This window comes from Physeter macrocephalus, chromosome 14, assembly GCF_002837175.3.
Source record: "Physeter macrocephalus isolate SW-GA chromosome 14, ASM283717v5, whole genome shotgun sequence".
Classification (NCBI taxonomy): Eukaryota; Metazoa; Chordata; class Mammalia; order Artiodactyla; family Physeteridae; genus Physeter; species Physeter macrocephalus.
In genome coordinates, this window is record NC_041227.1 from 28,068,589 (window position 1) to 28,084,277 (window position 15,689).

The window sequence follows — 15,689 nt, forward strand, 5'->3', positions numbered from 1 at the left end:
GGTCATGGAAGCAACCTAAATGCCCATCGACAGATGAATGGATAAAGAAGTTGTGGTACATATATATAATGGAATATTACTCAGCCATAAAAAAGAAAGAAATTGGGTCATTTGTTGAGATGTGGATGGATCTAGAGACTGTCATACAGAGTGAAGTTAGTCAGAAAGAGAAAAACAAATATCGTATATTAACACATATATGTGGAATCTAGAAAAATGGTACAGATGAACCGGTTTGCAGGGCAGAAATTGAGACACAGATGTAGAGAACAAATGTATGGGCACCAAGCGGGGAAAGCTGCGGGGCTGTGGTATGTGATGAATTGGGCAATTGGGATTGACATTTATACACTGATGTGTATAAAATTGATGACTAATAAGAACCTGCTGTATAAAAAAATAAAATAAAATTTTTTTTAAAAAGCAAGGCTTTTTTTAGACAATGACAAGCTGATTCTAATATTTATATAAAAAGCAAAGATTCTAGAATAGCTATAACAGTTTTGATAAGAGGAATAAAGTGGGAGGAATCAGTATATAAAATATTAATAAGACTTCCTATTTAGCTACGGTAATCAAGACATTGTGGTTATTGTTGGAGAGATAGACACACAGATCAGTGGAACAGAATAAAGAACCCAGAAATAGAACCACATAAAAACATCCAACTGTTTTTTGACAGAGGTGCAGTCAATTCAGTGGAAGAAGGATAGCCTTTTCAACAAATAGTGCTAGAACAATTGGACAACCATATGCAAGTAAATGAGCTTTGACCTAAACCTCACTTCCTACACAAAAATTAATTTAATGTGGATCACAGGTTTAAATGTAAAATGCAAAACTATAAAACTTTTAGGGGGCTTCCCTGGTGGCGCAGCGGTTGAGAGTCCGCCTGCCGATGCAGGGGACACGGGTTCGTGCCCCGGTCCAGGAAGATCCCACATGCCGCGGAGCGGCTAGGCCTGTGAGCCATGGCCGCTGGGCCTGCGCATCCGGAGCCTGCGCTCTGCAACGGGAGCGGCCACGACAGTGAGAGGCCCGCGTACTGCAAAAAAAAAAAAAAAAACTTTTAGGAAAAAAAATAGAAGAAAATCTTCATATCCTAAAGCTAGGCAAAAGATTTTCAGATTTGACAACAAAAACACGACCTATGGAAAAAAATTAATAAATTACCCACATCAAAATCAAAAGCTTTTGCTTTGTGAAAGACCCTGGTAAGAGGATGAAAAAAACAAGCTGTAGGGCTTCCCTGGTTAAGAATCTGCCTGCTAATGCAGAGGACACAGGTTCGAGCCCTGGTCCAGTAAGATCCCACATGCCACAGAGCAGCTAAGCCCATGCACCACAACCACTGAACCTGCGCTCTAGAACCTATGAGCCACAACTACTGAGCCCGTGTGCCACAGCTACTGAAGCCTGCGTGCCTAGAGCCCGTGCTCCACAACAAGAGAAGCCACCACAATGAGAAGCCCGCGCACCTCAATGAAGAGTAGCCCCTGCTTGCCACAACTAGAGAAAGCCCGGATGCAGCAGCGAAGACCCAGTGCAGCCATAAATTAATTAATTAATTAATTAATTTTTAAAAAAGAAGAAAACAAGCTATATACTGGGAGAAAATATTTGGAAAAATATTTCTGACAGAGGACTTGCATCTAGAATATAAAAAGAATTCTCACAGCTCAACACTAAAAAAATAAACAATCCAATTAGAAAATGGACAAAAGATGGGGCTTCCCTGGTGGCGCAGTGGTTGAGAGCCCGCCTGCCGATGCAGGGGACATGAGTTCGTGCCCTGGTCTGAGAAGATCCCACATGCTGCGGAGCGGCTAGGACCGTGAGCCATGGCCGCCGAGCCGGCGCGTCCAAAGCCTGTGCTCCGCAACGGGAGGGGCCACAGCAATGAGAGGTCTGCGTACCGCAAAAAAAAAAAAAAAATATGAAGAGACATTTTACCGAAGAGGATATAAGTATGGCAGATAACCACATGAAAGATGTTCAGCATTTAAAGCCATTAAAGAAATGAAAAATAAAACCACAAGGAGAACGTTGTATTCACAAGGTTTCAGTGAGTTGGTCAATTTTTTAAACCTGCCTGTGAAAAATTGGAAATAACCTAAAATAAACTGTTGTAAACATCTTCATTAAAAAAAAAAAAACAACCCACAATGAAAGGGAATTCCTTGGTGGTCCAGTGGTTAGGACTCCACACTTCCACTGCCGAGGGCCCCGGTTCAATCCCTGGTCGGGGAACTGAGATCCCACAAGCCACGAGGCGTGGCCAAAAAAAAAACACCCCACAGTGAGAATGAGATATCACTACACACCTATCAAATGGCTAAAATTTAAAATAGTGATAACACCAAATGCTAGAGAGAATGCAGAGAAATTGGATCATGCATACATTGCTGATAAGATGGCACAGGCAGTCTGGAAAATAGTTTGGCACTTACTGTACTTAACCCAGCAATTGTGTTCTGGGCATTTATCCCAGAGAAATGAAAACTGATGTTCATACAAACACCCGTATACCAATGTTTGTAGCACCTGTACAGCAATATTTAGCAGCTTCATTCATAATAGCCCCAACTGGAAACAACCCAAGTATTTCTCAACAGGTGAATGGTTAAACACACGGTGCTACATACATATCATGGAATAATGCTCAGCAATAAGAAGAAACAAACTATTGATACAACTTAGATGAATCTGAGGAAGTTTTGCTGAGTGGAAAAAAAATCTTAGAAATGTACATGCTGCATGATTCCATTTATGTAACATTTGAAAATAAAAATTTTAGACCAAAAATAGATACAGACCTACTGAAGCTTCAACTTTCTCTGACTTCTTCTTGACCCTCTTTTCAAAGGGTTCATTAGATTAGGTCAGACTCACCCACACTCAAGGGGAGGGGATTATACAGGATATGCACATCAATATAGTAGGAATCTTAGGAGCCATATTAGAATTTTCTCTACCACTAGCTATATTTGGAGTGGGGCTAGCAGGGTTAGGTTGTTTCTCTAATCCCAGGGAATTTGAGCTCTAGGCTCTAGTCAGTACAATTTCAATTTGATAACATCTGCTAGCACTGCCAAGTTACAGATCACATACAATTGTAAAATATTTTATTTGGGTTCTAGTAAATATAATTTACTGACTTGTTTTAAATTCAGGTTGTTTTCATACTGACATACCTTATTATATTCCAAATCCGATTGAACTTCAAGCTTTGTTTCTTACAGTTGAAAACTGATTAATATTTTTAAGATTCTTAGTGAAAACCTTGACTTATATTGCTGGCATTTTTCCCATTTGGAAAGAGGGCTCTGTGCATATAAACAGGCTTTTGTGCTGGAGATAGCTTTGCTGTTGCCAATTCTGACTTCCAGTTTTTTTTTTCCTCCCATTGCCCTGTTGCTCCACCCTCTGAAAGTCACTGAAATGGTCATTTCCTTCTGGAGGAATCTCTTCCCCACACTTACTTTTTTAAATACTGTTTTCAAGTTTAAGACTCAAAGAGATGATTTTCTGCCTGATTTTTTGGTCCTCTTTACCTGGACTGGATCACTCACTTGAATAAGATCCACTTAATGAAAGCTGCATTCAGGAGCACTTTCGAAAATAAATGATAGCATGCTCACCATTTAGTTTGCCAGGCTTCCCTTGAAAAAACAGGTAAGTTTTGTTGAAAATATGTCTTTTTGCTCTTTGTTACAAATAGCTGCAGTATTCATGAACAATGTGACTGGACCCTTGGCATCATGTATTCTTGGTGTCTTCTCAAAAGAACCTGATCAATGCTGGTTCTCTCTATACTTGAGACTGTATCTGGGTGTGTGCTGTGTGGCGGGCTGAGCTTGCATCTTCCTGGGCAGATGTGGGCATGTTCTCAACAGTGGGGGCTGCACCTTTCTGTATTGCTTTATATTCCTCAGAGCCTTAGTCTTTCTAGGTGTAGTTAGCTTTTAAATACACACTTAGAGACGATATAGATTTAGTTAAAATGTAGAGACTTATTTAAGGAAGAGAATAGGAAAATGTCTAAATGGTTCAGTGTAGGTCATACAGTTAAATTTCAGTATGGCTTTCAATGCAGACAAAAGCCTTTTTTGTCTTTGATTCTCATTTTTTAAAGCAAAATGACTGAGGCAATTTAATTCTCTACTCAGAAATTCATGTCAATATTAGTGTTTTAAAAATGGTAATGGTAAACTCAAGTTCTTTCACTCTGAACTGACCCCAGGATTCTTTTCCATAATTAGGAACAGATCAAAACCTACAACTGCTAACTGAGGGAGTTTGCAACTAACTATAAAAATCTTTGTAGATTCAGTTTAAAATTGTAAAAAACCACCCAGACTGAAAAGGCCTGTGTGTCAGAGGGTGGTGGGTGTGTTGGGTCAGTTGTGCCTGGTTTCTGGTTGGTTGCTCTTGTGGGTGAGTGCCCCTCGCTCAGCCTCTGCTTTCAAAACATGATTCTAGATGTTCCCTCGAGTCAGCAGGACTCACCTGGCTTCAGCCATGGTTATAGTTTGGGAGGGTAGGTATTCAAGATAGAGAATGCACAGGTAGACATTGTGTGTGAGGTGGGAAGATGGGTGGTGGTGCTGGGATTCTGGCTTGTTACAGGCTCTGCAACAGAGGTTGTTACTGTAATGTGGAACTAATATTAAAGTTCTCTCCATGCTGGGTGTTTCATTTGCTAGTTTATGTAAGAGGCTAGTGTTCACAAGTGAAGGCAACACAGAATTTATATTGAGAACTGGGAATTCATTTAGATGTTAGAGTTATGTTTATGGATGCTAATAGGATTGCGATACTAAGCAAAGGATGTATGAAACTTTTGTTTGTTTTCACTCAGATGTACTTTTTCTAGTAACAGCTTTATTGAGATATAAGTCACATACCATACAATTCACCCATTTAAAGTGTACAATTTAGTGTTTTTTAATATATTCACAGAATATTTTACTCTTTCTTTCCTTTTTTTTTTTTTTTTTTTTGCGGTACATGGGCCTCTCACCGTTGAGGCCCCTCCCGCCACGGAGCACAGGCTCCGGACGCGCAGGCTCAGCGGCCATGGCCCATGGGCCCAGCCGCTCCGCGGCATGTGGGATCCTCCCGGACCGGGGCACGAACCCGTGTCCCCCGCATCGGCAGGCGGACTCCCAACCACTGCGCCACCAGGGAAGCCCTCACAGAATATTTTAGAATGTTTTCATCACCCCCAAAATAAACCCCATACCCAGATGCAGTCCCTTCGCATTTCTTCCTTCCTCTAGCCCCTGGCAACCACCAGTCTACATTCTTTCTCTATGGATTTGCCTATTTTGGGCATTTTATATAAATTGAATCATGTAATAGGTGGTCCTTTGTGACTGGCTTCTTTGACTTAGCATAGTGTTTTCAAGGTGCAACCATATTTAGTATGTTTCAGTACTTCATTCCTTTTTAAGACTGAATAATATTCTATTGTATGGATAAACCACATTTTGTTTATCCATTCATCTGTTAATGGATACTTGGGTGGTTTTCACTCTTTAGCTGTTATGAATAGTCAGATATACTTCTAAAGTTTATATTTATTTTATGATAATAATGTATACACATAGCTTCTGGTATTAGGTGTCTGAACCTTAAGGATTTTAAAAATTATAAAGCCATGAAATACATTTAGAACTAAACTACTTAAAGTGTAAATCTGGACTTCCCTGGCAGTCCAGGGGTTAAGACTCTACGCTCCCAACGCAGGGGGTGCAGGTTCGATCACTGGTTGGGGAACTAAGATCCTGCATGCCTCAGGTGCAGCCAAAAAAAATAAAAGTATAAATCTGTCTTAGTTTCAGATGGCATTTAAACTTCCTGTACAACCTCATGGTTTTCATCATGATCATTATTTATTATTCCTTCTTCTTAAAAGTCTCCTCTCTTCTACTTTTCAGCTTTGGCTTTGGCTGTTTCTTCTCAGTTCTTCAGTGCCATTGTTCCCTTGGATTTCCTCTGGGCCCTTTTCCCTGGATAGTCCCATCCACACCATCTATGAACACCACCTATGGCTGGGATGGGTAAATCTTTCTCTAGTAGAACTCTCTCCTGTGATCTCCATAGCTAGGACCCACTAGATTTCCTTTAACATTCACTCAGCTGACTTTCTGACCCAGAGAGGCAGCCATGAGTGGACAGCAGGAGCCATGCCAGATACTGGGAGGTGCCCCCGTGCTCCTGGACACCCTGGGAGGAGAAGGGAGTGCCCTGTGGTGCCTGAGTCTGCACGAGGCGGGGCAACACCGGAGCTGAGCCCTAAGAAACATGAGTTCAGTGTTTTGGGTCGGGAAGGGGCATGTCCAGTCACTTTCCAGAACTACTAGGAGTTTAGCAGAGCTGAAGTGACTGTTCTGTGAGCAAGGAGCTGGAGAGCAGGGCAGACCAAAGCTATCATGGAGAGACTGGGACTTCAGCTGAGGAATTTGCACTGTAGCTTGAAAACCACTGGGAGTCACTGAAATGCTTTAAGCCAAGAGGTGACCAAGATCAGTGTTTTAGAAAGATGCCTCCTGCAGCAGTTACGAAAATGGATTGGAAGGACCAGGGCTGGGTTGGGGAGTCTTATTTAGAAACCCAGGGGAGAGGTCCCTCTGATTCACATAGCAGCTGCTTTTCCTCGTCTGTGCCTCCGCAGTCATAGACGTGCCTGGTTTTTCACTCTACAAAGATTTCCTTAAGGGCAAGGGCTTTTTTATATTTCTGTGTCCTCGGTGTCATAGCATAGTGTTAATCAACTGTAGACACTCCATAAATGTGCACTAGATGAATGCATAGTTGTAGATGAGAGCTTTATTCTCGGTATCAGAACTTTGGGTTTTTTGGCAACTTCTGTAACATTTATATAGGTAATGGCAGCTTTTTTCTGATATTGTCAGCATGATTGTTGACCAGTGCTGAAGAGCCAGCAGCGGTTAGAGACCAAGAATTTATTGTCCCAGTCTACATAGTGTGGTGTTACAAGATTGAATTGTTCTAGGTTGGAATCTTGTCCAACTCTCAAGAGTTGAGAAGTAGAAGAAAAGGGAAGGATGAGGACACAAACATCCCTAATTTTACAAAGAGGGTAGTTAAGGAATACTGGCTATATTGAAATACTTAAGAATGAAATGATAGGAAGTCTGGGGTTTGCTTCAAAATAATATGATCACGGGGAAATGGGTAGAGTATGGATGGATAAAATAAGATTGGCTGTGAGCTGTAATTATTAAAGCTGGGTGATAAGCACATGGGGTTCATTATACTATTCTCTCTACTTGTTAAAAAGTTTAATATTTTCCACAGTAAAAAAATTTTTTAGGGATAATACAGATGATTTTGAACAAGAAATAAAGGTCCAAATATATTATTTAACCTCCCAAAACGAGCTGCAAGAATATGCCTCAGCTGGGCCTGCAGCCTAGGCCAGCTGGGACATATCTCAGAACTGACGTTCTGTTCTCCTTTGCAGGAAGCACACGGCACTGTACTAGAGTTTTAGCAGTTATTAGCCACTGCCGGGCAGTTTTAGAACAATCAGAGGGCAGGAGAAAAACCTCCTCTCCCTCAGCCCAGCATACTTCACCCTGGTGAAAATGGCAAAGGGAGCTTCCCTGAAAGCTACTGACTTCTCCTCCCCACCCCGCAAGCAGGGGTGCATCAGGGGCCTGAGGGCTCCTCCCCATGGGCCTGTGAGATTTGGGAAGCTGCTTTCCAGTGGGCATGGCTATATTGTCTTCTGCTCCTACAGCCTTTTGTGGGTGCAGGGCACATCCTCTCCCTAAATCCAAGGGTATTATATCCATTTCCTGTCTGTTTTGGCATTTTTCCATCACCATCACTCTCAGGATAACAACACAGAAATTATAACAGAGGCAGTAAAAATAGTGATATAATTCTACTGGGGGGGTGGGGGGTGATGGCCTCAATCACCTTCTAATCTAGTAGGAAGTTAGTAAGTGATGCCTAAAATAACTAGATCAAGAAGTAACAAAAAACAAAATGAAACAAAACAAAACCCAACTTATTAGTGATAAAAAGGTAACCCCCCAGAAGAACTGAACAGAAATCTAATTAAAGGTGAGGGCCTCTGGAGAGAAGCCTTAAGAAGAAGGGTGGGGGGGGCTTCCCTGTTGGTACAGTAGTTAAGAATCTGCCTGCCACTGCAGGGGACACGGGTTTGAGCCCTGGTCCGGGAAGATCCCACATGCTGCGGAGCAGCTAAGCCCGTGCGCCACAACTACTGAGCCTGCACTCTAGAGGCCGTGAGCCACAACTCCTGAGCCCACGTGCCACAACTATTGAAGCCTGCGCATCTAGAGCCCATGCTCCGCAACAAGAGAAGCCACCGTAATGAGAAGCCCGTGCACTGCAACGAAGAGTAGCCCCTACTCACCACAACTAGAGAAAGCCTGTGTGCAGCAACGAAGACCCAGCACAGCCATAAATTAATTAATTAATTAATTAAAAAGAAAAAGAGGAGGGGGTAGGGAGGAATCGTTGATATTTCAACCAGGTATATGTAGTTCTTAATGGTTTTTAAATTATTGATGAACATGATAGAATGAAATAGGGATTCTGGAGAGTGGTGAAATGAATGGCTGGAAGGAAATCTGAGGAAGAGAGCCCAGAGGTTGACAGTGGACAGACGGTGAGTGTTAGCTTACATGTCAGGAATGAGCAGGTTGGTAGTGTTACCCAGTCTTGAGGCTCTGACCAGAGCTTGGGTATATAGTTTCTGTGCCTGCACAAACCAGCATTAGGTGGGTAGTGTGTGAGGCTAGGTGGTGGTCACTGGGATCCAGTCCAGGGCCTATGGTCTCAACATAGAGTTCCATATAGAACTTAAAAGAAAGTTGTTTTGTGTCACAGCAAAACTCACGGCGGTGGCAGCACTAGACTCAAGTTAGGATATGCTCAGCCAGTAGTCACAGAGTCTTCCATCCTTGGCACAGCTGAGGCCTAGACTGGAAAGATGTTTGTGAACAGGCCTAAGTTCTTATGGGAGGAATCAGTCCTCTCCTGGCCTTGCAGTGTTCAGAGTTATGTGGCAAGATTGGCAAGGAGCCAGGAGCCAGAGGGCAGCCATGACCACTTAAGCCCTCTCTGGTCCTAATGTCAGGTTTTCAGCATCTGCAGAGCCTGGCCTCTTGGGGAGAGTTGAGGAGCAGATGGGCCATAGTCGGGAAGGGCTCCCTGGCCAGGTGGAGCTGAGCCCTGGTGGAGCTGCTGGCCTCAGGGGGCCAAGGGAGCAGCCCACAGAGGTTCTGCCATGTGCATATAGACCTTGGGTTTTCTTAAAGCCTGACGAGTGCTGCCTTGAATATAGAAAACTTCACCTCACAGGGCAGCCAGCTATCCTTTCCCATCCTCTCTCTGACTTAAATGCTTGTAACAGTGAAGATAGTTCTTGGTGGAGAAGATAAAGGCAAATTAGAGGTTCTCCCTTTTCAAACCTTCTATTTAAACAGTGATCTTTCCCTATTCATTCATTGATTTGTAACTGCTTTGTGGATTGTACGTATAGATGCAAAACACCAGTGTTAAAAAAATTGTTTTTTGGCAGTTGAGTATAATAAGTGTCATATTCTCTTACAGTAAGCTTGGGCTCAGCCTATACCCACCATAGTTGATGAAATTCATTCTCAGCCTGTATCCACAGAGCCCCGTCCCCTTCCCTCAGAGACATGCAGAAACCTCAGGGCTTAACTGAGTCCAGAGATTTTCATTCACTGACTGCTACTCCTGGTGCCCTGGCCCATGGCCATGAGGTTTGAAGGCAGCCGTCCTCACTCCCATATGTGACAGGCTTGGGTGCAGAATAATCGCTGGTGCTTCAGAGCCTCACCAAGGCCTACCGTGCAGTTACTCCTTATTTCTCTGTACTTTCAAAACTCTAAAACATCCTCTCCATTTCCTTCATTTCCTTCCATTTCTTGGTTTCGAGGTTTGGGCCAGGCCATCTTCCTCTACCCCCACTTCCTCACCCCACACCCACCCCTGGGGAAGATCCGCTGCCGGGCGTCTGGGAGTCCCCGTGAGTCCGAGCTGGAGCCGAGTCCGAAAGGGAGCAGGGACGCGAGCGGGAACCAGGCTGGGCACGGTGGGCGCCGCCCGCCATGAACCACAAGCCACTGCTGCAGGAGCAGCCTCCGCCTACAACCTGTAGGGCGGCCAGGGCTACTTTGTGCGTATCCCACACCGCTACAGCGCCCTCCCAGCCGCCGCCCTACCCCTACGTCCTCACAGGGTTACCCACCCACCACCCCAGGGTCTACAACATCCACAGTCGGAATGTCACCCGGCACCCTGCCAGTTCCATCGTTGTCGTTGGAGGCTGCTCTGTCTGCAGGCTCGGGGTTCTGGAGGACTCCTTCACCTTCCTGGGCATCTTCTTGTCCATCGTCTTGATCCCCTTTGGGTTCATCTGCTGTTTTGCCTTGAGGAAGCGAAGATGCCCCAAATGTGGAGCAAACTTTTTTTAAAGGAAACAACACACCTGGCTTTCCCACACCCAGTTATCTTTTCCTAATTACACCCACCCCAGTGTCCAGGACGTAAGGCAAGGCTTCCCATCCTGTGTAAGGTAGCAAGAACCAAACAGGGAACCAGAAGAATTCCAGGGCCACCTTTTCATCGAATGGTGCTGAGCTATCGTTTGTCACCGTCAGTCGGAGTTTCACAGTAGCAGAGGGGTTTTCTCCACTAGGAGGGTAGGAAAAAAATGTTGGCAGAAATACTCCAAGATAGGGATTTGATTTGAAAAGATCTTATAACTACTGCTCTCGCTCTGTAAAATTATATAGCTTATATAAATTCCAGACATTTTCTGAAAGAAAAAAAAGAACCTTTGCTTCTCTATGAAACCTTGTAACTTTGGAGACTTACGTGATAAACATTCAACAAAAGAAAACCACTTTTAGAGTAGTGTGAGTCTTGGGGACCAGCCACACTGGCAGCAAGTTTATATAGGTTTTTTTTTTTTAATACATTTATTTATTTATTTATATCATATTTTTGGCTGCGTTGAGTCTTCATTGCTGCGCGCTGGCCTTCTCTAGCTGCGGCGAGCAGGAGCTTCTCATTGTGATGTCTTCTCATTGCAGAGCACGGGCTCTAGGCTTCAGTAGTTGTGGCACACGGGCTCAGTAGTTGTGGCTCATGGGCTTAGTTGCTCCGCGAAACATGGGATCTTCCTGGACCAGAGCTGGAACCTGTGTCCCCTGCATTGGCAGGCGGATTCTTAACCACTGCAACGCCAGGGAAGCCCTATATAGGTTCTTTATGATTTTAAATTGGACGTGAATGTGGTGTGGCTCTACTTTAGCAAGAAATCAGGCTAATGGTTGGGATCCCAGCTGCCCTTAGGAGTGTTATGTGGCACAGGGCACACAAACACCTGATGGGTCTTCAGAAGGTGCCATTAGCATCCAAATTTTTTGGCACCCTACAGTGAGTATAAAATCACCTCATGGATTTCTTTAAAACACTGAGGACATACTAATGTTTTAAAAGATTAAAATCTAAACAGAATTGGATGCACTAAAATCTGTTTCCTTCTTCATGTCTTGTAACCTGGACTCTTCATTCCTCAAGACTGTGTAATCTCGTTTATATAATTGTTTTTCCCCAGTCTTATTAAAAACCTTTATGTGAGGACTGTAGCCATATTTTGCAGTTTTCCTTCTCTCAAGGAACCTTCTTATTTAGGATGATTACTATAATAAATGAAGGAAAGCAAAGAATATGGTTTCTCCTTGTCTAGGATATCAAATCTATGTATCTTTGTATTTCTGATTATAAATGGTGGCTAGAGGGAGGATACAAAAACTTCATATTCTATGCCCCATAATATTCTATGGCCTGAATAGGTAATATTGGACCTTTATTTAAATGTCAAAAAGAAAATAAGAGCATCAGAAAGAAAAGTAGTGGAAGCTTCTCCTCTCTTCTGCGTCTGTGAGTCTGACTATGAAAGGAGTGCAAAGCACTGAATTGTTACTGTGCTGGGGCCTAGGCTGTAGCACTTTCCTTGCATTGCTGTAGGATGGGAGTTGACAAGAATAGGTGCGGGGGGAGGTAGGGTCGGATTAGGAAAAGAAGACGCTAATCATTTACTTATATGACTCTTGTCATACTTACTGCCTTCATTTCAATAATTACCATCTTATTCAATAATTGTTTCATTTATAGTACCATTATCTCTCCAAGGAGGGCTGTGGTCCCTTAAAAATAAGCAGAGAACACACCATAACATCTGGCTAGTACCATGTGTGTCATAGGGTAGTAAGGACACAATTATCATACTTACTAATAAATTCTAAGGTGCACATTTTTTCATGCTCTAATATCTCTGAAATCATGATACATCTTACAATGATTTTAAAAGCAGTTTGTCATAGTGTAACTGACAGTGTTTTCTTAATAGTACACAAAATAATACCTGTTTTAGTGGTATCTTAGATTTGATGAACTACATTAGGGATTTTATAATATTCTTGGTATAAAATTATTTAAGTTCAAATTGGTGTTGTATTGATTGTCAGATGACATTCAGTGTAGTGAAACTTGGGATAAGGTTTTTTTTTAAAAAAGGACGTTATCTTGAAGTGAGTACATTAAGTATCAAAGGGATGAAGGGCACAAAAGGAAGCTGCCCACCTGACCGTAGATCCAAGAATTGGAATTTGAAGCAAACAAGGAGAGCATTTTGTCTTGAAAAGGGCACAAGGAGGTAGCAAGTAACCTGACTTGCTTGTCATTGGGGTCATTAGCAGGAGTCTGAGAAGTCTTACAGGTCAGACTAAAAACTGAGGTCTGGTGTCAAGAGCAGGGGGACTGTAGGGGTTTGTGTTGAGTCTGAGAATATCACTTTTGTGTGGCAATTAAGCAAGAAAAACTAAAGGGATGAGGTGCTTTTCCTCAAGTGAAAAAATTTCATTAATCTCTTCTTGAAATGTTAATGTCTTTCTGCTTCATAGAGAAGGCTGAGTTAATGGTGCTATCTTATGACCCAATCACTCTACGTGTTTTTCTGTCACAGATTGCCTTCTCCCAGCACAGCAATTTTATGGACCTGGTACAGTTCTTCGTGACCTTCTTCAGGTAATTTCACTTATACAGACTGTATCTGTTCTTTTGATTCAGGCACTTAATTTCATTAATTATCAGCCCATAAAAGATAAATGAATAATCCTATGTTTGCACAACAGATCAAACTAACTTTATATGTATTCCTAAAATGTTACATGTCAGTTACAATACTGTAAATTCAATCTGATCTGATAAAATGAAGACATTTGGTTTGTATGTTCTGGCTTTTTGAGGCAGCTTTTCATGTACCCTATACTAAATGTAGGTAATTTAGCTCTTCATATGGGGAGGATTTGGGGTTGAAATAACACGTAATTAATAATGATTACTGGTGTGTGCTACATATATGCTGCTTCTTTGTTCACGAGATGTTTCAGGTGATTATCTAGAGTTTTAAAGCTAAAAGTGATTTGTTAGGCCTTGAGATTCTTTTGTTTTTATAGGGATTTTTTTTCAGTTTAATTTTATTTTTAAGAAAATACTATTACACATAATTGAAAAAGTGCTACAGTGCAAAGAGAAAGCGACAGCATCCTGCCCCACACCTTCCCATCTTCACTGTCCACATTTAAATTATTTTAATTGTTTTTTACTTCTCCATGCTTATACTTTTTTTACCAAAGGAGAAAAATTATTTAATTTAGATAAATGCAAAAATGGATATTCAATATATTTCAAAATCCAATGCTGATGTTTTTTTAAAGCATTGCATTCCTTTCTATTTCACCACTTAATATCATAGTCATTATTACCATAAAGTATTTTCAACATTAGACAAGGAATTATGCAGTTAGGTACAATATAACTTTCTTTCATGGCTGGAACAGATAGGGTAAACTTATTCAATTTACCCACTCTTTGCCCAATCTTCTGACAAATCCCACTAGGTTTTACCCTAATTAACATAATTTCCTGACGTTTTGCTCTGCCTAATGGATTTTGAGTATGTCCAACCTTTAGAGGCATCATGTCAGTGGCTTACACTCTTTCTTGATTTTTCAATTCAGTTATCTTTTGATGTCCTACTGTAGAAGGATTTATAATCTTATGTTACCTCCGCCAGGACCCCCACACACACTATAAACACATACAAATTCCCCTTCCTCCCACTCATGTAATATAGTTACATCACAATGTTTGGCTAAATCACAAGTCCCTATTTATGTTGTTATAATCATAAAAACTCCTGTTTGCAGCTGAGTTGAACTATAATTATACTTCCCCATTTTTTGGATGGGGGAATCACTCTTCGCTTTTCCTAAATGTAATATTTGCCATATTTGGGGTTTTTAATTGGTTGGTTTTCTATGTAGCTACCCCTGATTTACCCCTGTACTCTGACAGAACTGAACAATCTCTCAGTATGGTCAAACAGAAAGAAGTACTCTCCTGTTTTTAGTTTCTCTTGGAGATTTCTGCCCTAGAACCCTAGCCTGCTGCTCCCAAGTGCACTAGTTGTTTTTGAGGCCTGCTGCACAACTGTCGTCTTGGGAATTTCTTTGGCCTTCCTCTTATATTAAAGTCTCTGTCTCCTCGATCCCATGTCTTTGTCTCCCTGTTTATTCCCTCCTTATATTGGGGCACATTCTCCAGGAAGTGTCTGAGAAAAGGTACGTGTGGAGGTAACTTTTCTTTGACCTTCCCTGTCTGAAAATGTTTTAATTTTACCCTCACATTTGATTGAAAATTTGAATACAGAATTCTAGGTTAGAAACATCTTCCATTAAAATTTAGAAGGCACAGACTTCCCTGATGGTCCAGTGGTTAAGATTCCACGCTTCCAGTTCAGGGGGCATGGGTTCAAGCCCTGTTCGGGGAAGTTCCGCATGCTGGGCACCATGGCCAAAAAAAAAAGTATTGAGAAGGCATTTTGCTGTTTCTTCTTGTTGCTAATATTAATATTGAGAAGGTTAGTGCCATTATAATAAGCACTCCTTGTATGGGATCTGTCTTCTCTCTTTAAAAAATATATATTGAAGTATAATATAAAATTACAGAAACACTTAGAAATCATTAATGTTTAGCTCAGTGAATTATCACAAATTGAACATGCTCATGTAACCACTACCCAGGACAAGAGTTTTTTCCCCCTAGGGTATTACCAGTACCCAGTGTCCTTTTTGACCCATCTCCTAGAGAAATGGAAATAAAAACAAATAAACAAATGGGACATAATGAAACTTAAAAACTTTTGCACAGCAAAGGAAACCATAAACAAGACAAAAAGACAACCCTCAGAATGGGAGAAAATATTTGCAAGCGAAGCAACTGACAAAGGATTAATCTCCAAAATAAACAAACAGCTCAATATCGAAAAACCACAGATTTAAGGCATGTGGGATCTTCCCAGATCAGGGCTTGAACCCGTGTCTCCTGCATTGGCAGGCGGATTCTTAACCACTGTGCCAACAGGGAAGCCCAGATCATCCTTAAATTTTTTTTTTTTTTAACATCTTTATTGGAGTATAACTGTTTTACAATAGTGTGTTAGTTTCTCCTTTACAACAAAGTGAATCAGTTATACATATACATATGTTCCCATATCTCCTCCCTCTTGCGCCCCCCTCCCTCCCACC

The 15,689-nt window shown here is 41.8% G+C and overlaps 1 protein-coding gene and 1 pseudogene across 5 annotated transcripts in view; both read left to right on the forward strand.

The window, feature by feature from the left end:
• Positions 1–15,689, forward strand: part of ATRN (attractin) — a 168,619-nt gene that overhangs the window by 119,940 nt on the left and 32,990 nt on the right. For 3 of the 5 annotated variants that reach the window (XM_028498927.2, XM_028498928.2, XM_028498929.2), the window contains exons 25-26: positions 5,943–6,065; positions 13,064–13,125. In XM_028498927.2, the coding sequence (XP_028354728.1) occupies positions 5,943–6,065; positions 13,064–13,125 (185 nt within the window). The remainder of the gene's footprint in view (positions 1–5,942; positions 6,066–13,063; positions 13,126–15,689) is intronic. The other 2 variants (XM_024117128.3, XM_024117131.3) reach the window with 1 other exon arrangement.
• LOC114487653 (brain protein I3-like) lies at positions 8,704–10,770 on the forward strand (annotated as a pseudogene).